The 25799-nt window shown below is 47.3% G+C and overlaps 1 protein-coding gene across 7 annotated transcripts in view; it reads right to left on the reverse strand.

Annotated features, from left to right (window-relative positions):
• The window catches only part of LOC126267963 (neurexin-1a), a 1982806-nt gene that overhangs the window by 353112 nt on the left and 1603895 nt on the right, over window positions 1-25799 (reverse strand). For all 7 annotated transcript variants that reach the window (XM_049973298.1, XM_049973297.1, XM_049973300.1 and 4 more), the window contains one exon: window positions 14563-14671. In XM_049973298.1, the coding sequence (XP_049829255.1) occupies window positions 14563-14671 (109 nt within the window). The remainder of the gene's footprint in view (window positions 1-14562; window positions 14672-25799) is intronic.

Consider the following 25799-nt stretch of genomic DNA (forward strand, 5'->3'; position numbering starts at 1 on the left):
GGCCCAATGTGGGTCAGGATGTACAGTGAACTCCTGGACGCCGATTTTCAGGTACCATCTGACTTTACTGAGGGTCTCTTGATCCCTGTGCCCAAACCCGGCGGAGGCCGTCGCCCTCTTGATTTTCGCCCGTTGACAATGCTAAACACTGACTATAAGCTGTTGACACGCATGCTCCGTGAGAGGCTCAAACCTACGGTAATGGCGGCCATTCACACTGATCAAACCTGCCTCGGGGGCGACACTAATGTGTTTACGACTTTAAGCACCTATAGAGACGTGGTGGCGCTCATGCAAACTTGCCGCCTCCAAGGCGCTCTTGTTGCGCTGGACTTCGACCATGCTTTCGACCGCGTTAACCATGGTCTCCTGCGTGCTGTTATGGAACACATCGGTGTCCCGCGTCTGACGACGTCTGTTGTGCTTCGATTGATCCATGGGGCTGTCACGAGGATTATGATCAACGGCTGTCGGTCCGCCCCCGTCCGTGTCAACAGGTCCGTCCGGCAGGGTTGTCCTCTTTCTGCCATGCTCTTCGCCGTTGCCCTCGAACCAGCTCTTCACGGACTACGGCGACGCTTAGAAGGACTTACCCTCCGTTCCGTAACCTTTCGATGTGGTGCATACGCCGACGATGTGATGTTCTTAGCACGGTCTGGTGACGAAATACACACGGCGTTTTCCTGGCTCCACCAGTATGGGGCGGTGGCAGGCAGTGTGCTCAACCTTCGGAAATCACGCTACATGGAGGTAGGACGAGGAATGCCTGCAGGTCTGGCCGTACCTCTGACAAAGGTCCCGATGCTCAAGTGTTTAGGGATATCACTCCATCGACAAATACAACGCACGGCGGCCTTTACGTATCGTATGGTCTTACGACGACTCCGTTTAGAGGCTCGTCTCAATAAATTCAGATCATTGAACATTTTGCAACGCGCCCAATACGTTAATGTGTACATGGCTTCTCACCTTAACCATTACGCCCATGTACTGCCGATAACGGACACGATGGCTTCCAGGATACAGGCAGTGTTTGGACACGTGGTGAACGATGGTGCTGTTTTCAAGATCCGTTTTGTTACGCTTACTTTACCCTTCGACAAAGGCGGTGTTGGACTCACTCACGTCAAGCACAGAGCGCTGGCACTGTATCTCCGTTCCATGAGGCGACTCTGGCTTTCACCAACAGCCAGTCTCCCAGGCCTACTGATTGAAGAAGTGGCCCCACGTACGCTGTACCCACCGGTACCAGTTGGACATTTATCGCCCTCGCTGTCACACATTAGAACGTTTTTCGTAGAGCATAGCTATGTGTTGCGGGTTATATCGGAGACACGGAATCCGACAGCGAAGACTTATTATAGTGCTCTCCAGCACTGGACTCCGGATAACGACATTGTACGGCGCCACCCTACGGTCGACTGGCCACGAGTATGGCGAGCCATCCACGCGCCGTTCCTGTCTACTTTCGTGCGGTCGACGTGGTATGTGGTCGTTAACGAGAAACTTCCAACCCGACAACGGCTGCATGCCATTCACCTAATTGACGACCCTGTGTGCCCCCGTTGCACGACGTTAGACACGGACGAACATAGACTGAACTGTGGCCCCGCGCGTGAGTGCTGGAAACTGATCCGCCAGATCCTGGCTTTCCTGCTCCGCCGCCCCTACGTTTCGATTTTACCCCAAGAACTCTTTCATCCCGACGCTGTCTATTTCCCTATGACCCGGATGAATGCGGTTAATTGGGTACGAGGAATGGCGATACACTACATATACCGCGATGGAGACAAAGACGTCCTCGATTTATGGTACTATATGATCGACGAGTTTCTGGTCTTAACGAACAGACAGGATTACCGGAACCTTTTTGCGAACTATTTGGGTTCGTCATTCATGGACCCACCACCCAGCTGGGGTGTGCCGGGTGTGAGAAGACATTAACTTGTAGATGTGATCTTTCCACGATTCCCCTATGGTAACAGAAACAGTCTCTGACTGTGTGCAGCGGCCCCGGGCGCTCCAACGATTGGTGGCTGGTGATGTCCAATGCAATGACGACCGCCCGTTCCTGGCCGCCCGCCTAGCAATGTGACCGCGGCGAGCAAGATGGCCCTTTTTAGTTCACTTTATTGGCAACTTTTTGCGCATGGCTGCCTTGTTTCTTTTTTTATGCATTCTCAAAAAAAAATGTAGTTAGTAGTTTGTGAAATAAGCATTGTAGGCTGTGATTATATTTTTGTTGAGCTTAATAATTAGTGTGTGTAGAAACACCATTTTCTTTAAGTATTCATTGACATATTTCTGTACATGTTATTTGCCTAAGTGCCTTAGTACAACTTCAGTTTTGTGGCTTTGTCATCGCATTTCCATGAAAGTAACCAAAAAGATGGGAGGTTATTTTATGCACAGACTGATTTTTTCTTTTCTTTTTTTTAATAATATTTTTATTTTCCATTTGAAGTGTAAAATTTGAGCTTAATTGTTATGTTCTGCACCACAAAGGTGAAGCTTTGTAAGACTTTTCCCAATAAGTTGTTTTCTTGTGTACTATTTTGTAATTGAATCTCATTTGTATTAAAAAATAAATTTTGTACTACAAAAAAAAAAAAAAAAAAAAAGAGCGCTAGCACGCTGCTTCCTGGACTTGGGTCGGCGCGCGCCGCCCTCGGATCGAATCCGCCCGGCGGATTAACAACGGCGGCCAGTGAGCAGACCAGCCTGGATGTGGTTTTTAGGAGAAAAAAAAAAAAGAAAAAAAAAAAGTTGGTAGAGCACTTGCCCGCGAAAGGCAAAGGTCCCGAGTTCGAGTCTCGGTCGGGCACACAGTTTTAATCTGACAGGAAGTTGCATATCAGCGCACACTCCGCTGCAGAGTGAAAATCTCATTCAGTGCCTTCAGTAGTTTGAATCTTTTATTTAGCTGGCAGTAGTGGCGCTCGCTGTATTGCAGTAGTTCGAGAAACGAAGATTTTTGGTGAGGTAAGTGATTTGTGAAAGGTATAGGTTAATGTTAGTCAGGGCGATTATTTTGTAGGAATTTTTGAAAGTCAGATTGCGTTGCGCTAAAAATATTGTGTGTCAGTTTAAACACTGTCATGTATAATTTTTCTAAGGGGACGTTTCAAGACTAAGTTGTTTCGCTTCAGCGAAGGTAGCAACTTTTATATTACTCAGGTTAATAGCTGTTCTCGATACGAATTTTGGATGGCTCAAAAGTCGGCTGGAACCCCAGTGGTCGGAGCTGCGTACAATAGGGGGCACAGCGAAGTGCTGACGACGGCTCACTCGTGGTCGGCTGCACGACACGGAGAAGGGCCTCCGCCTCGGAGGCGCCTAGGCAGCCCCTACTGTACTCCGTCAGCCTAGGCGCCAGTACCACTTCTTCCAGCCGGTCGAGCAGGACTTTGCGTGGGAATCTTCACGGCGACAGGCGCCAACAGAATATGAAAACAGGGGTGCGACGTGTGGCGCCGTTCTGTCGGCTATCCGCCCTACAACTGCTTCTTTGAAACTGAATCACATTCGAGTAACATACGGAAATTAGTACGGAGGTAGCTGACACCGTCTCTTTTTATTTTCTTCTTTAAGTAGAGATACGTTGCATTTACATTTGGCGTATTCGGATGTTATGAAAGTCGTTCTCCCTACAATGACTTTACGGTCACTATTTCCTGTCTCTGTCCTCTTGGTCTCTGTTTGACCAGAAACATTTGTCACATAGGGGTATTGTATTTACGTTTGTGTATGCTCCTGAAGTATTGCTTAAAGTAATTTTAGGGCAAAAAAGTCGGACGATTCCTTATGCATACTTTAAATATGTATTTTAGCCAACATATGACATGCTTAATAAGTCACGGATGCAAAATATTAACACGAATTCTTCACAGACGATTGGAAAAACTGGTAGAAGTCGACCTCGGAGAAGATCAGTTTGAATTCCGTAGAAATGTTGGAACACGTGAGGTAATACTGACCTTAAGACTTATCTTAGAAGATAAGGAAAGACAAACCTACGTTTCTACCATTTGTACACATGGAGAAAGCTTTTTACAATGTTAACTGGAATACTCTCCCTTAAATTCTGACGGGGGTGGGGGTAAAGGGAGCGAGAGGTTATTTACAATTTGTACAGAGACCAGATGGCAGTTATAAGAGTCAAGGGGCACGAAAGGGAAGCACTGGTTGGGAAGGGAGTGAAACAGGGTTGTAGCCTATCCCCAATGTTATTCAATCTGTATATTGAGCAAGCAGTAAAGTAAACAAAAGAAAAATTCCGAGTAGGAATTAAAATACATAAAAAGAAATAAAAACTTTGAGGTTTGCCGATGACATTGCAATTGTGTCAGAGACAGCAAAGGACTTGCAAGAGCAGTTGAACGGAATGGACAGTGACTTGAAAGGAGGATATAAGATGCACATCAAAAAACAAAACGAGGATAATGGAATGTATTCGAATTAAGTCGGGTGATGCTGAGGGAATTAGATTAGGAAATGAGACACTTAATGTAGTTAAGGAGTTTTGCTATTTGGGGTGCAAAATAACTGATGAAGGTCGAAGTAGAGAAGATATAAAATGTAGACTGGCAATGGCAAGGAAAGCGTTTCTGAAGAAGAGAAATTTGTGAACATCGACTATAGATTTAAGTGTCAGGAAGTCTTTTATGAAAGTATTTGTACGTAGTGTAGCCATGTATGGAAGTGAAACATGGACGACACATAGTTCAGACAAGAAGAGAATAGAAGCTTTCGAAATGTGGTGCTACAGAAAAATGCTGAAGATTAGATGGGTAGATCACATAACTAATGAGGAGGTATTGAGTAGAACTGGGGAGAAAGGGAGCTTGTGGCACAACTTGACCAGTAGAAGGGATCGGTTGGCAGGACATGTCCTGAGGCATCAAGGGATCACCAATTTAGTATTGGAGGGCAGCGTGGAGGGTAAAAATCGTAGAGGGAGATCAAGAGATGAATACACTAAGCAGATTAAGAAGGATGTAGGTTGCAGTAGGTACTGGGAGATGAAGAAGCTTGCACGGGATAGAGTAGTACGGAGAGCTCCATCAAACCAAAGTCTGGACTGAAGACCACAACAACAACATTACTTGCTTTTCATGTGATTGTGTCTGACAACATTTTTCATTACTTGTTGCGTACTTACTGATCTTTTGTGGAGCGAACTCTGACAGGTAGCTTCCTGATAGCAGTAACACAATGAAATATATATATATATATATATATATATATATATATATATATATATATATATATATATATATATGTGTGTGTGTGTGTGTGTGTGTGTGTGTGTGTGTGTGTGTGTGTTGACATGTAATGGTACAAATAACACCTGTCTGGAAATTTGGTGCATTTCATTTTTAAGGAATGGTGTAATTTTCCATTGACCTGGTGAAGACTACGTTTGCCTGTGTAACTAGAATGGCTCAGGTTGCTTTGAGTGCCAGCGACTTATTTCTCATGTATTAAGTGAGTATTCTCCAATCATTAAATGAATGGTGCCATACAGTGTCGAAGAAATTAAGATCTTACTGTCTGTTTTAGTTTGACATTAATGTCCTGAAACGCTGAAGGATCCCAAAACTTTGGTTTACTTTCTTCAGTAATGTAACATACCACCTAGAGCAGAGTGCGGAATATTATCAGTCACTTCAGTTCTGCACAAGGAACGATATATTGGTCTTTCACAATCAGTAAGAGCGGATGATGTAGAGCGCATCTGGAATTACCTGGAAATACAACTAGCGAGCTGTTCGTAAACACTGAGAGTGTTTATTCTAGCGAAGAAAACATTTTTGTGATAAAGGAGATGTAAAACAAAGAGCTGAGATTGAATTATTACGGTAAATAGGGCTGCAACACTACACTGACCAGAAGGACCATCTCGTAAACATTTTGTGGTGGTAGCTAGCGGGCTGTTGCTAGTCAGAGATTCCGCAGAGCAGTTCAGTCTAGTGTAATGAGGAACGAGAAAGCTTGGATAAAAGATGCGCTCACTGTAAATTTTCTCCCGAGAAAAATTAGCCACCCACTTCAGTTTGCTCCTGATCTAGAAATACGTTAGGCAAATCCTTCCCGGTCAGTGTTGGGACTTTTGTATTTATCCTGCTGAATTGATGGGTTACGAGATATTTAATCTTACTGTGAAATATTGCGTGGGCCTTTACGTCTGGTGTCCAAAAATTAGACAAAATGATATGCAACACGTCAATGTGCTGTTTTAGTGTGTTTAGAGCGTCAGTAAGATTCCATATACTAAAGCGAACTACAGCCCACGTCGAGCGTGCACGTGGAACGCTGCGTGTACTGTGAGCCACATCAAGTGGAATGTATCACAGCAGCTTCGAGGGCCACAATTCACAGTAACGTGGAATTTTGTTGATGATCGCAGTAAATAAAATCATCACGTTCAGCTACGCTACATCACTTTGTCTAAGTTTTAGCCATCCTACGTAACAAGCTACGCAAAATTTGACAGTGAGATTAAATATGTCGAAACCGAGCGTGTCAGTAAACCACACATATTTTAAATGTGAATGTCACAAAGAAACTGGTACACCTGCGTAGTATCGTGTAGGTTCCCCGCGACCACGCAGAACCGCCGCTGCACGACGTGGCATGGAGTCGACCAATGTCTGAAGTGGTGCTGCAGGGAACTGACACCATGAATCCAGCAGGGTTGCCCATAAATCCACAAGACTACGAGGGAATGGAGATATCTTCGGCGGCACGTTGGTAAGCATCCCTATATGCTCCATAATATTCCTGTCTGGGGAGTTTGGTGGGCAGCGGAAGTGTTTAAACTCAGAAGAATGTTCCTGGAATCACTCGCAGCAATTCTGGACGTCGGGGTGTCCCGTTGTCCTGCTAGAATTTCCCGAGTCGGTCGGAATGCACAATGGACACAAATTGATGAAGGTAATCAGACAGGGTGTTTACGTACGTGTCACCTGTCAGAGTCGTGTCTAGATGTATCACAAGTCCCACAGCACTCCAGCTGCACAGCACTCCAGCTTCAGTAGTCTCCTGCTGACATGCAAGGTCCATCGATTCGTGGGGTTGTCTCCATACCCATCCGGTGGATACAATTTGAAACGAGACTCGTCCGACCAGGCAACATGTTTCCAGTCATTAACAGTCCAATGCCAGTGTTGACGGGCCAGGCGAGGCATAAGGCTTTGTGTCGTACAGTCATCAAGGGTAGACGAGTGGGCCTTAGGCTCCGAAAATCCATATCGATGATCTTTCGTTGAATGGTTCGCACGCTGATACTTGTTGATGGCCCAGCACTGAAATCTGTGGAGGGGGCGGCACTTCTGTCGCGTTGAACGACTCTGTTCAGTCGTTGTTGGTCCCGTTCTGACAGGATCTTTTTCCGTCCGCAGAGATGTCGGAGATTTGATATTCACGGTACGCTCGTGGGAAGGTCCAAGGGAAAATCCCCACTTCATCGCTATCTCGGAGGTGCCGCTTCCCATCGATCGTGCGCCAACTAAAACACGTTATTCAGACCCACTCAGATCTTGATAACCTGCCATTGTAGCAGCAGAAACCGATCAAACACCTGCGCAGACTCTTGTTGTCTTACATTGGCGTTGCCGACCGTAGCGCCGTATTCTGCTTATTTACGTATCTCTGTATTTGAATACGCATGCTTGTACCAGTTTCTCTGGCTCTTCAGTGTATGTATGTATATGTGTTCCACATCTCCTCCTAAACAACTCTACTGATTTCTACCAATATTCGTACACATATCACTTATTGTCTGGAGCTAATCGCTGTGGTGGTGAGGGGGAAGTGGCGAAAAATGTGTGTAGCTCACAACACAGGAATTTGCAGACTTCCTTCATCCAATGTTTGAGAATGAGTGTACTTAGTGACTTACATCAAACTTCAGATGTAATTTGAAGCCTTTACTAAACTTTTTCTCGCTAATAATCCCCACAAAATGGCGAAAGGAAAAAAAGTTAGCTGCTTATTCCATTATACTGTTCATGTAGTAAAACTGCCGCATCAAGCATGATGTTTACATTATTACTTATTTACTAGCAACTGTATTGACGACACATTTTGCAAAATGGCTCTGAGCACTATGGGACTCAACTGCTGTGGTCATCAGTCACCTAGATCTTAGAACTACTTAAACCTATCTAACCTAAGGACATCACACACACCCATGCCCGAGGCAGGATTAGAACCTGCGACCGTAGCAGTCGCACGGTTCCGGACTGCGCGCCTGGAACCGCGAGACCGCCGCGGCCGGCCACATTTTGCAGACTCTATTCACATATCTCACTGGATGGAACTGAAATTAATAGCATTGCACGACACGTAATTCAGGAGATATGACGTCATAAACACTGAGTTACGTCAAAAAAGCCGGATCATGCATGACGATTAAATTTATTTCTTATCTGCTACTTACTTTATTCGCAACACATTTCACAGACAGTATTCGCAGACGCTGCTAAATGTACATTCACAATTACGTTATTGTACAACACGTAGTGATGGAGATATGACACTCCAAACACTGAGATGTATAAAAATTACTGTATCGTGCTTAACGTTTTAATTTCTTACGTCTTTACTACTAACTTTATTCGCAACATGTTTCGCAGCCATCTATAAAATGTACCATTGAATGTGAATACAAAAATATTTCGTTGTACGCCACATTGTTAAGGTGATACAACGTCATAAAGAATAAGCTCCATGATATCGAAACTAAAGGACTAAATTCTCAACAGAATACATGTGAAATACGTAAATAAATATATGTGAAATAGATTAAATATATGTGAAATATATGTGATGTGTGCGTACTCTGGCAAAGACGCGGCTAAAAAGCTCTTTCTTAACCCCAGGATCGATTTCGACCAAACGTGGAGCAGTGGTGCACACATTAACTAAATTAACTCCGTCAGAACAGTTTTTTGAAGGCGCAGTGGTAGCGACGGACCGTCGTGTCATTTTCAGCCGATAGGCGTAACTGGAGGCGGATATGGAAGGGATTGTGGCGCTTAGCAAACCGCTCTCCCAGCCACTCTTAACTTTTGGGACTCGAGCCGCCACTTTTCACTCAGTAGCTCCTCTATTGGCCTCAAAGGTTTGAATGCATCCCTGTAGCCAATACTGCCCAGTAGATCCAGACAGTCACCTATCCAAATGTTAGCCCAGACTGACACCATTTACAGATATTACTTACTGGAGAGAAACACTATGGGGGTAAGAACCAGCAACCTATTTCCATCAAGTGATGACAGAGAGGGGATAGGATGACATTGGGACAGATATGATGAAGGAGATCGAGGGGGAAATGGACATAGAAAAGGAAGAGGAGGAGATGACAGAAAAGGAGGAAGAGGAGATGGTCAGAGAGGTAGGAGGAGATAAAGGAAGTGAGAAGGAGACAGAGGGGCTGGAGGAGACAAAGAGGGAGCCAGAAGACAGAAATAGGGGGAGGAACAGATGGTAGAGGGGGCAGAGCCAGATGAGCACGAAGTGTGAGGAGGAGCAGACAAACACAGAGAGGGGCAGGAGGAGATAGAGGTACAGGCTGGAGGAGATGGTCAGAGAGAGGGGGGCTAACAGATGGACAGAGAGAGGGTGGAGTAGCAGATGAGCAGAGAGAGAACGAATTGCAGAGAGACAGAGAGGGGGGAGCATAAAAAGAACAGACAGAGGGGGGGTATCAGATGGATAGAGAGGATGGGGGAGGAGCTGGTGGACAGGAACACGGGGAGGACATGGACTCTACAGGTTGGAGGAGGTGGAAAGAAAAAGGGAGAGTAGCAGATGGACAAAGAGAGTGGAGAGTAACAGATGGATAGCGTAGAAGAGTAGCAAATGGACTCAGAAAGGGGGGAAGACAGATGGACTGAGAGAGTGGGGAGTAGCAGATGGACAGAGAGAGTGGGGAGGCTTCAAAATGGCTCTGAGCACTATGGAACTTAACATCTGAGGTCATCTGTCCCCTACAACTTACAACTACTTAAACCTAATTAACCTAAGGACACCCATGCCCGAGGCAGGATTCGAACCTGCGACTGTAGCAGTCGTGTGGTTCCAGACTGAAGAGCCTAGAACCGCCTTGCTACAATGGCTGTCGAGTAGGGAGGAGAAGATGGACAGAGAGAGGGGGGCAACGAACAGATGGACAGAGGAGGGACTAGCAGAAAGACAGAGAGTGTGGGGACTAGCATATGAACAGAGAGTGGGGAGGAGAAGATGGTCAGAGAGAGGGAAGTGGAGCAGAGAGAAGGGCAGGAGGATATAGATGGTAGAGGTTGGAGGAAATGTATATAGAGAAGGGGAGTAGGAGATGAACAGTAAGAGTTGAGTAGAAGATAGATAGATAGCAGATAGAAAGTGAGATGGGAAGTATCAGAAGGACAGAGAGGGGCTGAGTAGCAGATGGCGAGAGAGTGATGAGTCGCAGATGAACAGACAGAGGGAGAGAAGCAAATGGACAGAGAGAGACAGGGAAGGAGGTGTGGAGAGAGAGAGAGAGGGAACGAGCAGACGCACAGAGAGAGTGGAGAGGAGCAGAGGCCAAACAGTTTGGGAGGAGCATTTGAACAGAGAGGTTGGGGAGGAGCAATGGAAAGAAACAGTGGGGAGTAGCAGATGGAGAGGTAGGGAAGGAAGATAGGCTGAGAAGTAGCAGATTGACAGTGTGGCATGTAGCAGATGGACAGAGAGTGGGGAGTAGAAGAGGGAACAGGAGAGAGAGAAGTAACAGATGGACTGAAAAGGTGGGGAGGTGGAGATGGACACAGAGACTGGGGAGCAACGCAGATGGACAAATAGAGAGGGTGAATAGCAGATGGTCAGAGAGGGTGGGGAGTAACAGATTGTCAGAGAGTGGCAGGGCAGTCATAGACAGAGTGGTGGGCAGCAGATGGATGGAGAATTTGCTGAGTAGTAGATGGATAAAGAAAGTGGGCAGGGGCAGAGGGACAAAAATGGGGAGGAGCAGAAGCATAAACAGACAGGAAGGATAGATGGACAGAGAGAGTGGGGAGAAGGAGAGAGTGGAGACCAGTTGAGAGCTACGAAGAGAGGGGGATGTAGCAGGTGAATAGATAAAGTGTGAAGAAACAAATAGGGAGCGAGTGGGGGAGTTGAAAATGGGCATGGAGAAGGGGAGCAGGAGATAGACAGAGAGAGTGGGAGGAGGAGAGGGGCAGACAGAGTGGAAAGAGCAGATGGACAGAGAGAGTGGGGTGGAGCAGATGTACAGAGAGAGTAGGGAGGAGCAGATAAACAGACAGGGGCAGGAGAACATAGACATTAGACGTTGGAGGAAACAGGAAGAGAGAGGAGAGTAACACATGGATGGAGAGAGCAGGTTGTAGGAGATGCCCAGACAGAGTGGGAAGGAGAAGATTGTCAGACTGGAGGAGTAGCAGATGGACAGAGAGGGGAGTGGAGATATGGCCAGATAGAGGGGGCAGAAGCCAACAGAAAAAGATATTTTGGAGGAGCAGTTGTAAAAAGAGAGGGTCAGAGGGCCAAAGACAGTAAAAATTGTAGGAGATGGTAAGGGAGAGGGGCAGTAGCAAGTGGAGAGAGAGAGAGAGAGACAGCAGAGTAGCTGATGTACACAGAAACAGAGAGTAGCAAACAGACAGAGAGAGGTGTTAATAGCAGATGGATGGAGAGAGGGGGGAGGAGATAAAGAACTTGAGGAGGAGATAGGGGGCTCGAGGAGAGAGACTCAAGAGGGGGGATGAAAAGATAGAGGAATAGGAACCGATGCAACAGACGGCAGAAAAGATGGGCAGAAAGAGTGTGAGGAGCATATAAACAGAGAGAGCAGATGTTGCTGATAGAAACAGAGAGAGAGGAGTAGTAGATGAACAGAATGAGTTTTATAGAGCAGATCGACAGGGGGAGGTGCGAGGAGGAGATGGACAGAGAGAGTGGGTAGTTGCAGATAAGCAGAGAGGGGGGAGTAGCAATGGACAGAGAGAGTGGGGAGGAGGAGATATACAGAGAGTTAGCTAGTAGCAAAGGGATAGAGAGGGCAGAGGAGAAGATGGACAGAGTGGCTGAGAGGAAAAATGGCTCTGAGCACTATGGAACTCAACTTCTGAGGTCATAAGTCCCCTAGAACTTAGAACTACTTAAACCTAACTAACCTAAGGACATCACACACATCCATGCCCGAGGCAGGATTCGAACCTGTGACCATAGCGGCCACGCGGTTCCAGACTGAAGTGCCTAGAACCACTTGGCCACTCCAGCCGGCTAGGAAGGGGGGGGGGGGGTGAGTGGAGCAGAGGGAACCTAAGGACATCACACACATCCATGCCCGAGGCAGGATTCGAACCTGTGACCATAGCGGCCACGCGGTTCCAGACTGAAGTGCCTAGAACCACTTGGCCACTCCAGCCAGCTAGGAAGGGGGGGGGGGGGGTGAGTGGAGCAGAGGGAAAGAGAGTGTGCAGAGGGATAGATCGACAGAGAGAGGGAGAGTACCAGATAGGCAGAGAGAGGGGATGTAGCAGATGGACCTAAAGAGGGGGAGGGGGAGGTAAATTAAATGACAAGGAGATGGGGGCTAGAGGTGAAAAACTCGAAGAGGGCTGGAAAGATAGAAAGAGAAACTGGTGCAGATGCAACACGGGGCAGAACAGATGGGCAGAGTGTGTGGGGAGCAGCAGATGGACAGAGAGAGGGGTAGGAGTTCATAGAGAGCAGAGATAGTGGAGATGAACAGACAGAGAGGATTGAAGTAGTTGGACAGAGAGAGGGGAGTTGGCAGCCAGAGAGAGGTGTGTAGCAGATAGAAAGAAAGGGCTATCAGGACAGAGAGAGGGGGAATAGCAGATGGATAGGGAGAGTGTCGAACGGCGGATAGACAGACAGCTTGGAGGAGTAGATGGACAAAGAGAGGGAGGATGAGCAGATGGACAGAGAGAGGGGGATAGTGTGGTTGACTGAGAGTTGGGAGTAGCAAATGGATGAAGAGAGTGGGTAGGAGCATACAGATAGAGAGAGGGAAGGGCAGATGGACAGAGAGAGTGAGGAGGAGGAGAGTGGGGAGCAGTGGAGATCTACAAAGAGAGGGAGAGTAACAGGTGGAGGAGTAGAAAATTGGTTGAGAGAGGGGGGAGTAGCAGGTGGACAGAGAGAGTGTGGAGTAGGAGATAGAAAGAGAGAGTGGGAGGGGGAGGGGGACAGACAGAGTGGGAAGAGCAGATGGACAGATTGTGGGAAGGTGCAGATACACTGAGAGAGTTGGGAGAAGTAGGCAGACAGATTAGGGAATAAAGCAGATGGACTGAGATGGCAGATGGACAGAGAGTGGGGAGGAATAGATGGTAAGAAAGAGGGTATAAGCAGATGTACTGAGAAAGTGTGGGAAGTAGCACATGGTCAGATAGAGGAGGAAGTAGCAGTTGGACAGAGAGAGGGGGAAGGCTCAGACAGACAGAGAAATGGGAGAGGAGAGCACATGGACAGGGAGAGGGGGAGTAGAAGATGTACACAGAGAGTGGGGAGGAGCAGATGGGCAGAGAGAGTTGAGAGAAGCAGTGGCAGGAGGTCATAAGACATTAGAGGTTGGAGGAGATAGAAAGTGAGAGAGGGAGTAGCACATGGATAGAGAGAGTGGGGAGGAGAAGATGAACAGAGACAGGGGCAGGAAGTTATAGACTGTAGAAGTTGAAGGAGACAGAAGGAGAGGCGGAAATAGACAGAGAGAGAGGAACAGGTGGACACAGTAGAGGAGTAGCAAACGGAAAGAGAGAGGTCTAAGGACATAGTGATTGGGAGGACCAGGTGAACAGGGAGAGGGGGAGGAGCAGATTGCAAAAGAGAGACGGAAGGGAAGGTGGACAGAGAGAGGTGGGAGTAACAGATTAACAGTGACAGGGGGGAGGGGCAGTGGGACACATAGCGTTGGAAGGGGAAGACGGTGGATTTGGGAGGAGCAAATGGACAGAGAGAAGAGGAAGGTGATGGTGGACAGGGAGAATGGTGAGGAGCAGATTGACAGAGAGGGCGGGGAGGAGCAGATGGATAGAGAGAGTGTGGGGAGTAGCAAATGGAAAGAGAGAGGGGGGATTAGCAGATGGACAGACAGAGAGGAGCAGAGGGAGAGAAAAAGTGGGAGGAACAGACGGACAGAGGGAGTGTGGTCATCAAGCCTGATGAAAAAGCGAAATGAAATCGCCACACCCAGGATTTCGTTACCACTGTAATGTAATTGTGTACAGGTGGGTGGTGGTTTTCGGTGTGGTTATCGTGCCTGCTGAATTCCCTGTGAGTGAACTGAACATTTCTTATGGGCAGCTCGCCAATGGCGGACTGTTCACACATGACGTTGAGCACTCTGATTGCAGGAAACCAGCTCCAACACGTGTAGTTTCAACTGGCAAATAATCTCAGTCGGGCTACAGTCTGTTCGTACAACTGACGAGGTGGGAGGAAGAAAGCAGGCGGGACCTGTGGCAGAGGAGAGAGGCGCAGGCGCAGGCGCAGGCGCAGCGCAGGCGCACGCTAGGCTACGTCACCTTGGGCCGCGCTGCATACCTCTGACAGGCGCGTCGCCGTCGACCTGCAGCTTGAGGCTGGTGGCGCGCCGCGAGTAGCGCACCGTGTGCCACTGGTTGTCGTTCAGGCCCTGGCCGGCCACCACCACCTGCACCAAAACCCGTTCGCTCTTTGCAACGGCCGAATTTATACGACACGGATCTTTCCGTGTCCGTCTCACACCTTCGTTAATACATTTCCAGTGTTACACTTGCCACACTATTTAATCAGTTAATCAACAAATTTTCATCTTCTAACATTTTGGAGAGTATTGAAGCGAATAGTCTGTACAACTTAAACAATACACAACGATACACGTAAGACAGTAATACATGGTGAACATTAATAAAACTAACAAACTGCACGGGCGGTTTCCGTACAGGAAGAAGGTCCTATCAACGTGTGTCAGGAAATGCATTTTTGTCTCTGTAGATGGCGCTGACGAATGTCAGGTCTTCTGACCGCGTGCCGCGTGTTCCTTGTGTGTTGCAGGCTGTGTGACTGAAGCAGCGTACTGTAAGCAGTACAATGGTACAGAATACATTTTGGTAACAAGCCGAGATGGTGCTTTTGTACGGCCGAGCAGACTGAAATGGTCGAAAGGCAGTACGGATATACCAAAACAAGTATCCCCACAGACACCAATCACGTCACACAACATTTCAAGCTTTTCTTATTGGGCGTTTGTACGATCGTGAGTTCTTTCAGACAAACGAACGTGGAGGGAGGCTGTGGTCTGTGCGTACACCAGATTTGGAGAACTGGGTTCCACAGGATACTGAGAGGGACCCTAGTATTAGTTGCACGGAAGTGGCCCGCCAACATTGTGTACGCCCAAAGCACGATTACATGTATACTGCATGACAACTGCTAAAATCCCAACCACATACAATCCCATGGAGACCACTTTGAGCATCTGTCGTTAAGTGAAGGCTGTCGGCCAATGTGTTGTCCGTGGTGAGAGGTGACGCCTGGAATGTGCTATTCTCGGCACATTGCTGACACTGAATTGAATTACCTAACGATTTTCGAAATGAAATGTCTCAAGCGTCTATAATTGCTATTCCGCGTTCAAAGTCTGTTAATTCCCGTCGTGCATCCATAATAAAGTCAAAAATCTTTTTACATGAACCACCCTGCCTGTCGCACTTTCTATATGGCAGAACTTGCTAATCAAGACTTTGGTAAATGTGCTTATATGTCTGCTTCTGCATTGTCTTTGTATACTCGTAATAAGAGAAGAATATCTATAACTGAGTGTGTATTCATTGCTGTGAAAGGGCACTACCGACAGCCTTCCCCATTCTTCCCTAACCCGATGGAGCCGATGAGCCCATGTTCCGTCCCTTCCCCGAACCGACCAACCAACCAACCAACCAACCATCTGTGCTGTCGCTGCTCGCACACGGTCCAGTTCCAGACACATCTTCCTCCATTTCCAGTCAGTAATCTGTCCCTCCAGTTATCTATTTTACTGGTATTCACCCCGTGTAGGTAAAGTTAAGTAATACTGATTTGTATTCAAACATACAACGAGTATAAATTTAAATCTTCTTCTGTACAAACAAAGTATTCATCCATGGCATACAAAGCCTTCTTTCCAAACCAGTTTTATATATTTCTGAAAGTTTTCAGTGACGCACTGTGAGCTTCTGGTGGCAGTGCATAGAGCAGCTTAACTCAAAAGTATTTGTAGCTCACTTGGTTTTCTTTTGTGAAGAGCAGAGAATGAAGACTAAATAATGATGGGACTGTCATGACTCCCACTTCCTTGAAAAGTGGCCCATAGGAGGCATTGTTTCTAGAAACACCTGCTACACATCTGTTTACCTTTCTGTGCCACATAAAAACTCCTTTTGCCCCAGTGGACTTGCCCCCAAGCAGTAAGCACTATATATTTACTAAGATGGTATCTCTTCATTCGGACATGTCCGAAATAACAGATACCATCGGTGACCAAGCAGCTCACCGGCCACTTGAGCATCTTCTTCCTCTGTGCAAATACACATACAGTGCCCGAACTCTTACGAGAATGGGCAACGCGCCGCAAGTAATGAGTACAATGGGCGGGGGCACTACGAATGTAGTGCGGGACAATGCGTGGAGAATGTGGGTTTCGCGGGAGGCGTGCCAGAGGTAAATGCCTGCAGTCGCGCCGTCCTCTGTGTCCTCGGTGGCTCAGACGGACAGTCGGCTTTCAGCCGTGACACCGTGCGGACGGACTCGGCGCGCCGGGCAGTGCTCCGCACGTGTTGTCGTTTATCCGCTAGCGCGCGGTCGCGTCGTTGTATTGCCTTATAGTACCTGTACCGACCCGACATGGCGTTCTCATGTAGAAAAGCTACAATCAAGCTAACGTTCAACGCATCGTACACGAGACCGAAGGCCCATGAAATTGAACGGTGTCTACGAGACATCATGCACATAGAACCACAACAACTGATAGGCATTCATCTGTCTATTGTATCGTGCACAGTGTACCTCAAACTGGTTGACGAAGCGGCTTACGACAGATTACACCAACGATCTTCAAACGGCTTTCGTTTCTGTCATGCAGACGGTAATGTGAGCGTGGTAGGAGTTGACCATGCTGGTCTGGGGGTGCGTACCGTGCGCGTCTTTGAACTACCCTTCGGAGTTGCTGCCAACCTAGTCGTTGATGGGCTGCGGCCGTACGGCTCAGTTCTGAGCCACACAGAGGAGAAATGGAACACATTCGAAACGTACCCTGTCCTTAACGGGGTACGACAAGTGCGCATAGAACTTAAGAAGCACGTTCCATCATATATTTTCGTTGGTGGCTGCCGCGCAATTGTTATATATGATGGACAACCGAGGACCTGCTCGGGCTGTAACCAGGAGGGCCATGTTAGAACTGACTGTCTGCAGCGCCGCCTCGTTCAGGTGCCCCGCAATGAACTTCCCCAACGATCCACTATGACCTCTCTCCCACTAACATATGTGGAGGCGGCACGACATGATGTGATGGACGATCAAAACCTGCTACGTCCTCCAGCAGCTGCCAGCTCCGGTAGAGAGTCAGCGCCGTCGACGACGCCGCAGCCCAATGGTGCAGAGGTTCCTACAGCCTCTGCCCACCGCAGCGTCGTGGGCACCCAGCCTCCGTCACTGTCGGGATCGGACACAGGGGTTCTTAGCGACCGAGACTGTGTCGAGCCCCGCCTTCCAGTGGATGGCGAATCTCGGACCCGAAAGCAAAAATCACCCAAGCGACACAAGAAGAGGCGATTGTCAGCTGAAGAACAAGACAGGGATGTGAAGCCGGCAGAAGACATCGACTTCGTTGACTCGTCCACAATTGCAACGGACTCCAGTAACATCATTCACCAGAATGTGCCCGAAGACAAGGAACACTCTCCTAAATTTGGTGGCCCAGAAAACGAGGCGCATTGCGTCGACTCCCAAAATGTGGGCCCCTGTGAAAGCGACCAGCCACCAATGACATCACAATCGTCTCTTGGTGATTGGGCAGACGATATAGAGGCAGATGATGCACAGCAGACATCGATATCGCCACCAGAGACCATGGCTGACATTGAGCCCGGAGGGCTCTGCCAGTCAGGGACTCAAACGGCACAGTAATGCACAACATGCAGATGGATGGCTGTGTGGTGTGTGAGATCATTGTGGACTTGCACTAGCACGCTGCCTCCCGCACTTGATATGTCTCAGTCATACCGTGTGGGAACAGTCAAAGTAAATGCTGTCCACTCCACTGTCAAGACCTGCATGCTACACAACATGATGACAGCTGCAGACTTGGACATTGCCCTTCTCCAGGAGGTCCGTCCAGAGCTGCGTTTAGACCTATATGGCTACACCACCTACAGCCTACCCTTAGGTGATGGCGCAGGAGGAACGGCCATCCTTCTCCGAGATGGCATAGACGCGACGGACGTGACGTACTTGCCGAACGGGCGAGGCATCGCACTCACATTTGGCGCAGTCCGCCTCATTAAGGTCTACGCTCTCTCCGGTAATTGGCACCTGGGTGACAGGCATGTCTTCTATTCGGAGGAGTAGCCCCACTTTTGCAAGGAAATATGGACCATTACATAGTGGGCGGCGATTTTAACAGTGTTCTGCGGCCCGAGGACCAGATACCACATTACGTCCCAAGCCTTGATACGTGACCTCGCCCTCCACGACACATGGCTCTTACATCCTGGGACCCAGAGTGGATATACGCCCTTTACCAGCCATTCTGCCAGTCGTCTGGACCGGATATACGTCTCGCGGGCCCTCCGCACAGCAACCCGTGATGCAGAACTCTGGCCGACGGCCTTCACGGACTATCTCGCGTACATCTGCACTGTCACCTTACCCCGACAACTCACAAGACGCAGCAGGGCCCCGTGGACGCTGAACATTTCCCTCCTTCGCGAGGAAGCGTGTCGGCGAGCAGTCACAGACACGTGAAGTCGATGTATCAGGCGCCTGCCCATGTATGCTTCCACGTTGCTGTGGTGGCTGGGATGTGTCAAACCTGCACTCCGAAAGACCTTGATGGCCTCGACAGCGTGACAGATCGAACTGGCAAAGGGCAACATCGTAATTTTACTATACAGCGTTACGTGAGCTGGCGACGCAACCGCCGTTTCCCGAACGTCAGATGTCCGTACAACGCATCAAAGCTCGTCTACTTCGCATCAGCACGGAGCAGCTAGAAGGAGTCCGCATCCGTGCGCGAGTGCAAGACTGTATCCCCAACGAAACAGCGTCAGTGTATCACATTGAGAGCGAGAGGCGCCACCGCAAACGTGAGCTCATTACGGCGGAAAACACGGAGGAGAGCGGCCGCGCAGTGACACAAACGGACATCGCGCACACCTTCGCCAGACACTATGGGACCTTGTACATGGAAGATCCGCGAAATGTACGTGCTTATGACGAGCTGTTGCACGATTTTCCCGTCTCTCGGGAAGTGGCATCCGCTGATAGTCTGCTGTTGCCCATTACACCCGACGATCTGACATCGGCCTCGGCACGTGGAGCACCGAACAAGTCGCCTGGACCGGACGGTTTACCCCTGGAATTCTACCGCACTTTTTAAGACCTTATGGGCGACAAGTGGCTCCAAATGTTTCAAGACCTGATCCGCCTTGATTTCACTGTCCCCACAGAATTCACGGAAGGCATCTTGGTCCTAGTACCGAAACAGAATGGTGGTTGTAGGTGGCAGGACTTTCGCCCACTCACACTCCTCAACAACGACTACAAGATCTTCGCCCGTATCCTCCGCGCGCGTCTGCACACCGCTATCGGGAAATCCATCCACACCGATCACACACGTTTAGGTGGTGTCAGCAACATTCATACGGCGTTAGCAGCATATCGCGACGTAATTGCTTTGACGGCGCCCTTGTCGCCGTAGATTTTGACCACGCATTCGACCGCGACGACCACGGCTTCTTACGCGCAGTTTTGCAACATATGGGCCTCTCTCCGAAGTCTGCACAGGTGATCCTTCGACTGGTCCACCGAGCGCGCTCCCACATGATGGTCAACGGTTATCAGTCTTGTCACATTGTTGTTGGACGGTCAGTGCGACAAGGGTGCCCCCTGTCGGGTATATTATTTGCGGCAGCGCCTGAATCAGCTTTAAATGGTCTACGGCAGCGATTAACTGGCATCTCCTTGCGAGGCGTGACCTTTCGTTGTGGTGCATTCCCCGATGACGTGGTGTTCCTGGCCAGATCAGAGGATGAAATGAATATGGCGCTACAGTGGCTACGCCAGTACGGGGCGGTCGCTGGGAGCGTCATCAACGTGAAGAAGACAAAATACATCGATGTCGGAGGGGGGCTTTCCCACACAACGGCGGTGCCCTTTGACAAGGTGCCCGTACTCAAGTGTTTAGGAGTGCAATCCTATAGCAATGTCCGCCGCACGGCGGCGGCTACGTACCGCCGGCTCCTACACCAGACACGTGCTCCGCTGCAGGACAACAAACTGCGTCGCTTGGATATGCTCCTCAGAACACGTTTTGTCAACACCTATCTTGTCTCAACACTGAACTATTTTGCGCATATCCTTCCCAGTAAAAGGCATGGCCGTTTACTACTTATTTTGCGAAGCTCCCAAAAGCACACTCGTCTTTTGGTCCCTATTGATGACTACACATGCAGCTTTCAGCCGCCACCCGAAGTACAGAACTCGTTTCGCGAATTATTTAGGTTCATTATTTGCGGATCCTCCTGCTCACTGGGGGGTTCCGGGTATGAGACGCTGAAAATGAAGAAGAACCCTGGAGCATACTGATCCTCTACGCACGTATGTGTTACATCCAACGTCATTCATGATCTGTTGCATGTATGATGTCCTTGTTCGTCCCCTCCGATTCCTTCCCTCAACAGCTCCTTCTGCTATTGTTCCAATGATGTTGTTGTGTCGTAGGATGTGCCCTACAAGTTTTTCTCTTCTTCTTTGGATGTGCCTCCACAGAGACCTGGCTTCCTGTACTTTTCTAAGTACCTTTTCATCTGTTACTTTGTCTCTCCATCTGATCTTCATCATAATTGTATAGCACCACATCTCCAGGTCCTCTAGCCGTCTTCTCTCTTGTCTTCCTGTTGTCCAAGTTTCACTTTTGTATAGGGCCACACTCCAAACGAAACCTTTCATTATACGTTTCCTTATTTTCAGACTGATGTTGTTGCTGGTGAGTAAGTTCCTTCTCCGATTAAATGCAATTTTGGCCTTTTGGATTCTGGTCGCAATTTCTTTCCGACTTCTACTATCTCTTGTGATTTTGCTTCTCAGGTAAGTCAATTCCTCTATCACTTCCAGATCCTGTCTTAAAATTCTCATTCTCAGAGGTTCATATTCTGCTCCTGTACTACATACCATCACTTTAGTCTTTTTCTTGTTTATTCTCATTCCATACTGATAGCATAGAATTTTTTCTATTGTTCTGAGGACTTCCTCTAGATGTTCTTTTGTCTCCATAACGTCTGCATGTCTATCTTCTGCCCATTAATTTTGATCCCAACCTCATTAGTTTCTTGAACTTGGTCTATAGCTTCCTGGATGTAAGCATTTAATATAAGAGGAGAGAGAGCACATCCTTGTCGTATCCGTTTTCTAAAATTTGCTCCTTGTTCCTGGTGACAGTTCTTAATCACTGCATGAGTCCCATAGTGCTCACAGCCATTTGAACCTAATCACCGCCACCTCATTCTTATAGAAACTGAGTATCACACGGATGTCTTTGTACTTTATTCCACTTTTCCTCAGCACTCTGGACATCTCTTGCCAGATAACGTGATCAAATGCCTTTTCCATGTCTACAAAGGCAATATAAGTTGGATTCTTTTTCTGTAATTGCTTTTCGATAACGAGTCTCAGTGCCAGAATCGCCTCTCTTGTTCCCAATCCCCTTCTGAAACCAAACTGATTGTCACTCAGGATATCCTTCACCTTCTCTTCAATTCTCTTCAGAAGTATTTTTGATGCATGTGATATTAGGCTAAGAGCTCGGTACTGTTCGCATTTTGTAGCTGATGCCTTCTTTGGTATAGGAACAATGATACATTTCTGAAAGTCTGTCAGTATCTCTCCTGTGTTATAAATGGACATAATAAGTTTAAGCATCATCATTTTCATGCTGTCACCAGCATTCTTTATTAGTTTTGCAGGGATGTCATCAATACCCGTTGCTTTGTTGTCTCGTAGTTATTTTAGAGCTCTGTCAAATTATTCTTGCAGAATGTCATCTCCCTTGTCATCATCGTCTACTTGCTCTTTTCTTTCTATTACTTCCTCCGAAAGAGGTGTTCCGACATACAACTCCTCTATGTATTCTTTCCATCTCTTCACCATGTCTTCACCAAACAGCATTTTCTCCTCTTTATTTTCTATTGTGCCAGATAGTGTTGCTTTATGTTTTTTTTTTAAAAAAAAGTGATTTGCTGTTCTGTAGGCTAAATCAGTTCATCCGTTTTGCATATTTTCTTCCACTTCTCTGCACATGTCTTCAAGATAATTTTCTTTTGCTTTCATAGCTTCTCTATTAACTAAATTCCTTAGTCTTCTGTATTCAGCTTTTCCTTGTTCATCAGTTGCATTTTTGTATAATCTCCCGTTTTCTATACGCTCAATAATATCTGCTGTAATCAATTTCCTCTTGTTTTTGGGTTCAGTTCCTCCTAACTATCTTTTCTGATGCTTTGTATGTATCAGATTTAATTTGATCTCAGTCTTCATTTACTCCACCATGTTGAAAATTCTTAGCTAGGTTGTCTGTTTCATGAGCATAGCGCTTTGCCAGTCCCTTAGTTTTCAGTTTTTCTAGTTCCCCTTTAAGCTTTACTGGCTTCTTCTTCAAACGTTTGAATATCAGTGAAGTTTTCATGACGACCAAGTGATGATCTCTGCCTATATCCGCATATGGATAGCCCCTGCAATCTTTTATCTGGTTCTGCTTTCACTAGAATGTAATCAATCTGTTGTCTCCTCAGGTCTCCAGGGGCCTTACATGTGTATCTTCTTCGTTTGTGATGTTGGAAAAGTGTGTTTGCAACAACTAATTAGTTCCTCGAGCAGAACTCGATTAGTCGGTGTCCTCTTTCATTTCTTCTTCCATGTACATATCTGCCAACAATTTCTCGCTCCAGTTCTTCACCCACAATCCAGTCCCCCATGACAATCAGGTTTTCATCTCCCTTAACATTTCTTATAGCATTACTTATTTCTTCGAATATTTCGTCGATGACTACATCTTCTTCTTTGGATGTTAGCATGTATATTTGTATTATCACAGTGTCCTTTGGTTTAGTTTCAAGTTTGACTAGTATTATTTGAGAGCTATATTGTACATATCCCTTGACACGTGAGCCATAGTTTTTCCTCAGAATTATTCCAACTGATCCCATTTCTGGTCCACCTTGGTCAGTTCCGGAGTGAATGACTCTGTATACTCCAGACCAGAAATCACCATATCTCCGATATGCCTAGGATATCGACTTCCAGTCGTTCCATTTCAAGTTTTAAATTTTCTAGCTTGTTACACTAAAGCAGTGTTTTTACATTGCAAGTGGGAACGTTAAAATTGGGATTATTTTCCTTCACGTTGTCAGTATCTTTTGAAGCCCCCACCTGGGAATCCGATTGGGGGACTATTTTATCTCCAGAAAATTTTACAGAAGATAGCGACACTGTTTACTTATGATGCATATGATAACCTAGTACTTTAATGTGGTGGTTTTCCGTTGCCTTCCACATCCTATGCCGTTGACTATCAGCTGGTTCTTCCGCCTTTGGAAATGATTTCTCATTTCCAAGGCAAGAGGGTGCCCTTTCCAGCTAACGCTGGAGTGCTTGTTGAATTCGTGCCGCGGAGGATCGTTGCTCTACTGTGTTCCCAAGTCGGAGCTACACGCTATTAAGGAGATTGTCACAAGGTTTTGGCTCAACCATTTTAATACATAATGACGAATGAATAGAATAGAGATGAGATACAGCAAAATGTTTCGGATAAAGTTATAGGGGCAAGCAGCGTCACACATCAGTACTAATGGCCGAGACCTACAACGTGATTTTCCAAGTGATGTTTTTAGTTCTAGTAGGGATTAACTCGGGATAGAGGTGGGATACAGCAAAGTATAATGTTAGACACTAGCTGGAAAGAGCGTCTCGTGCAACGAGAGGCGAGGAAACTCACTTACCGACATGTAAACCGATTATCCACGTCCTGATATTTTTGTTCTGTCTTGCAAGTGTCAAAATAACATTTATAACTTGTGATTTATTTATTTTTGCGAATTAATACGTAAGTTAAACCTTAAAGGTCAAACCTCTGTTCACTCCTTCCAAAAAATGGTTCGAATGGCTCTGAGCACTATGGGACTTAACATCTGAGGTCATCAGTCCCCTAGACTTAGAAATACTTAAAACTAACTAATTTAAGGACGTCACACACATCTGTTCCCGAGGCAGCATTGGAACCTCCGACCGTAGCAGCAGCGCGGTTCCGGACTGAAGCGGCTAGAAGCGCTTGGCCTCAGAGACCGACTCATTCTTTCCAAACCAGACGTTACAAATAGGGTTTCCATGAAACAAAACTCAGCCTTCGATAATCAACTTTAAGTTCGTGATTATTGCTAATGGTATGAGACCCTTATGTCCTTTCCAGTTTGTATCCAACATTGTATTTTGCTGTATCCCTACTGTATTTCGAGTTAATCTCTACTAGAACTAAAAACATATTTTCTCATTTGAGGTTCATTGAACCTTTCTATGACCTCGAAAAATTTATCATTTTACACGTAAAATTTTCCGCTGTTTTCAAATCTTAGATCAAATATGGTGTTCTCATTCAACCTTTAACTCACTCTCAAAATCACGTTCAAGTTCACGGCCATTAGTAGCAATGCGTAACCCTTTTTGCACCAACAACATTTATCTAAAACATACTGCCGTATCTCACCTCTCTCCCCCGAGTTATCCCCCCCTCATGGTCTGCATTGTGGCACAGACGAAGCAATCGGGACCGACCGATCATCGTGTCACCCTCCACCAAGATGTCATTTGGATGCGGTACGGAGCAGCACTCCCGCGGTCGTTGTCGGCTGTCTTGGGCTTGCACCCGCTGGCATCGCGAGTCTAAAATGCACCTCGGCCGAGCCCTCCCACCAAGGAAAATTCCCACACAGCACCGGGAATCGAACCGGGATCTTCTGCACAGCAGCCAGATACACTGACCACTTAGGTATGGGGGCGGAAATTCACTCACCGCGAGGCTGCGCCACGACCTCTTGCGTATTAATACCACAGAAATGCCTGTAATAAAATTTCATCCCGTCCACATTTTCGGTAGAAATGGTAGTCAAAGAGAGGCAACTTGAGAATACTGTAATCACGAGTATGAGGACACCTTCATTGAGTACTCTGCTGTCCAGTCGGTGTATGGGCACTGCTTTACATTACAGTACTCGAGGTCGATTCCAGGTTTAGCGATACTTCTTTTAATTTCTTAATTTTTGACTGCGTGGCATGGTATCTGGCTTGTTCCAGAACGAGATTTACAGTCTGCAGCTGATGTGCGCTGGTATGAAACATCCTGGGCGATTAAAACTGTGTGCCGGACCGAGACTCGAACTCGGGACCTTTGCTTTTGGCGGGTAAGTGCTATGCCAACAGAGCTGCACAAGCGCGACTCACGACGAGTCCTCACAGCCGTACTTTCACTACTGCCTCGCCTCCTACCCACCCGACTG

This window comes from Schistocerca gregaria, chromosome 4, assembly GCF_023897955.1.
Source record: "Schistocerca gregaria isolate iqSchGreg1 chromosome 4, iqSchGreg1.2, whole genome shotgun sequence".
Lineage (NCBI taxonomy): Eukaryota > Metazoa > Arthropoda > Insecta > Orthoptera > Acrididae > Schistocerca > Schistocerca gregaria.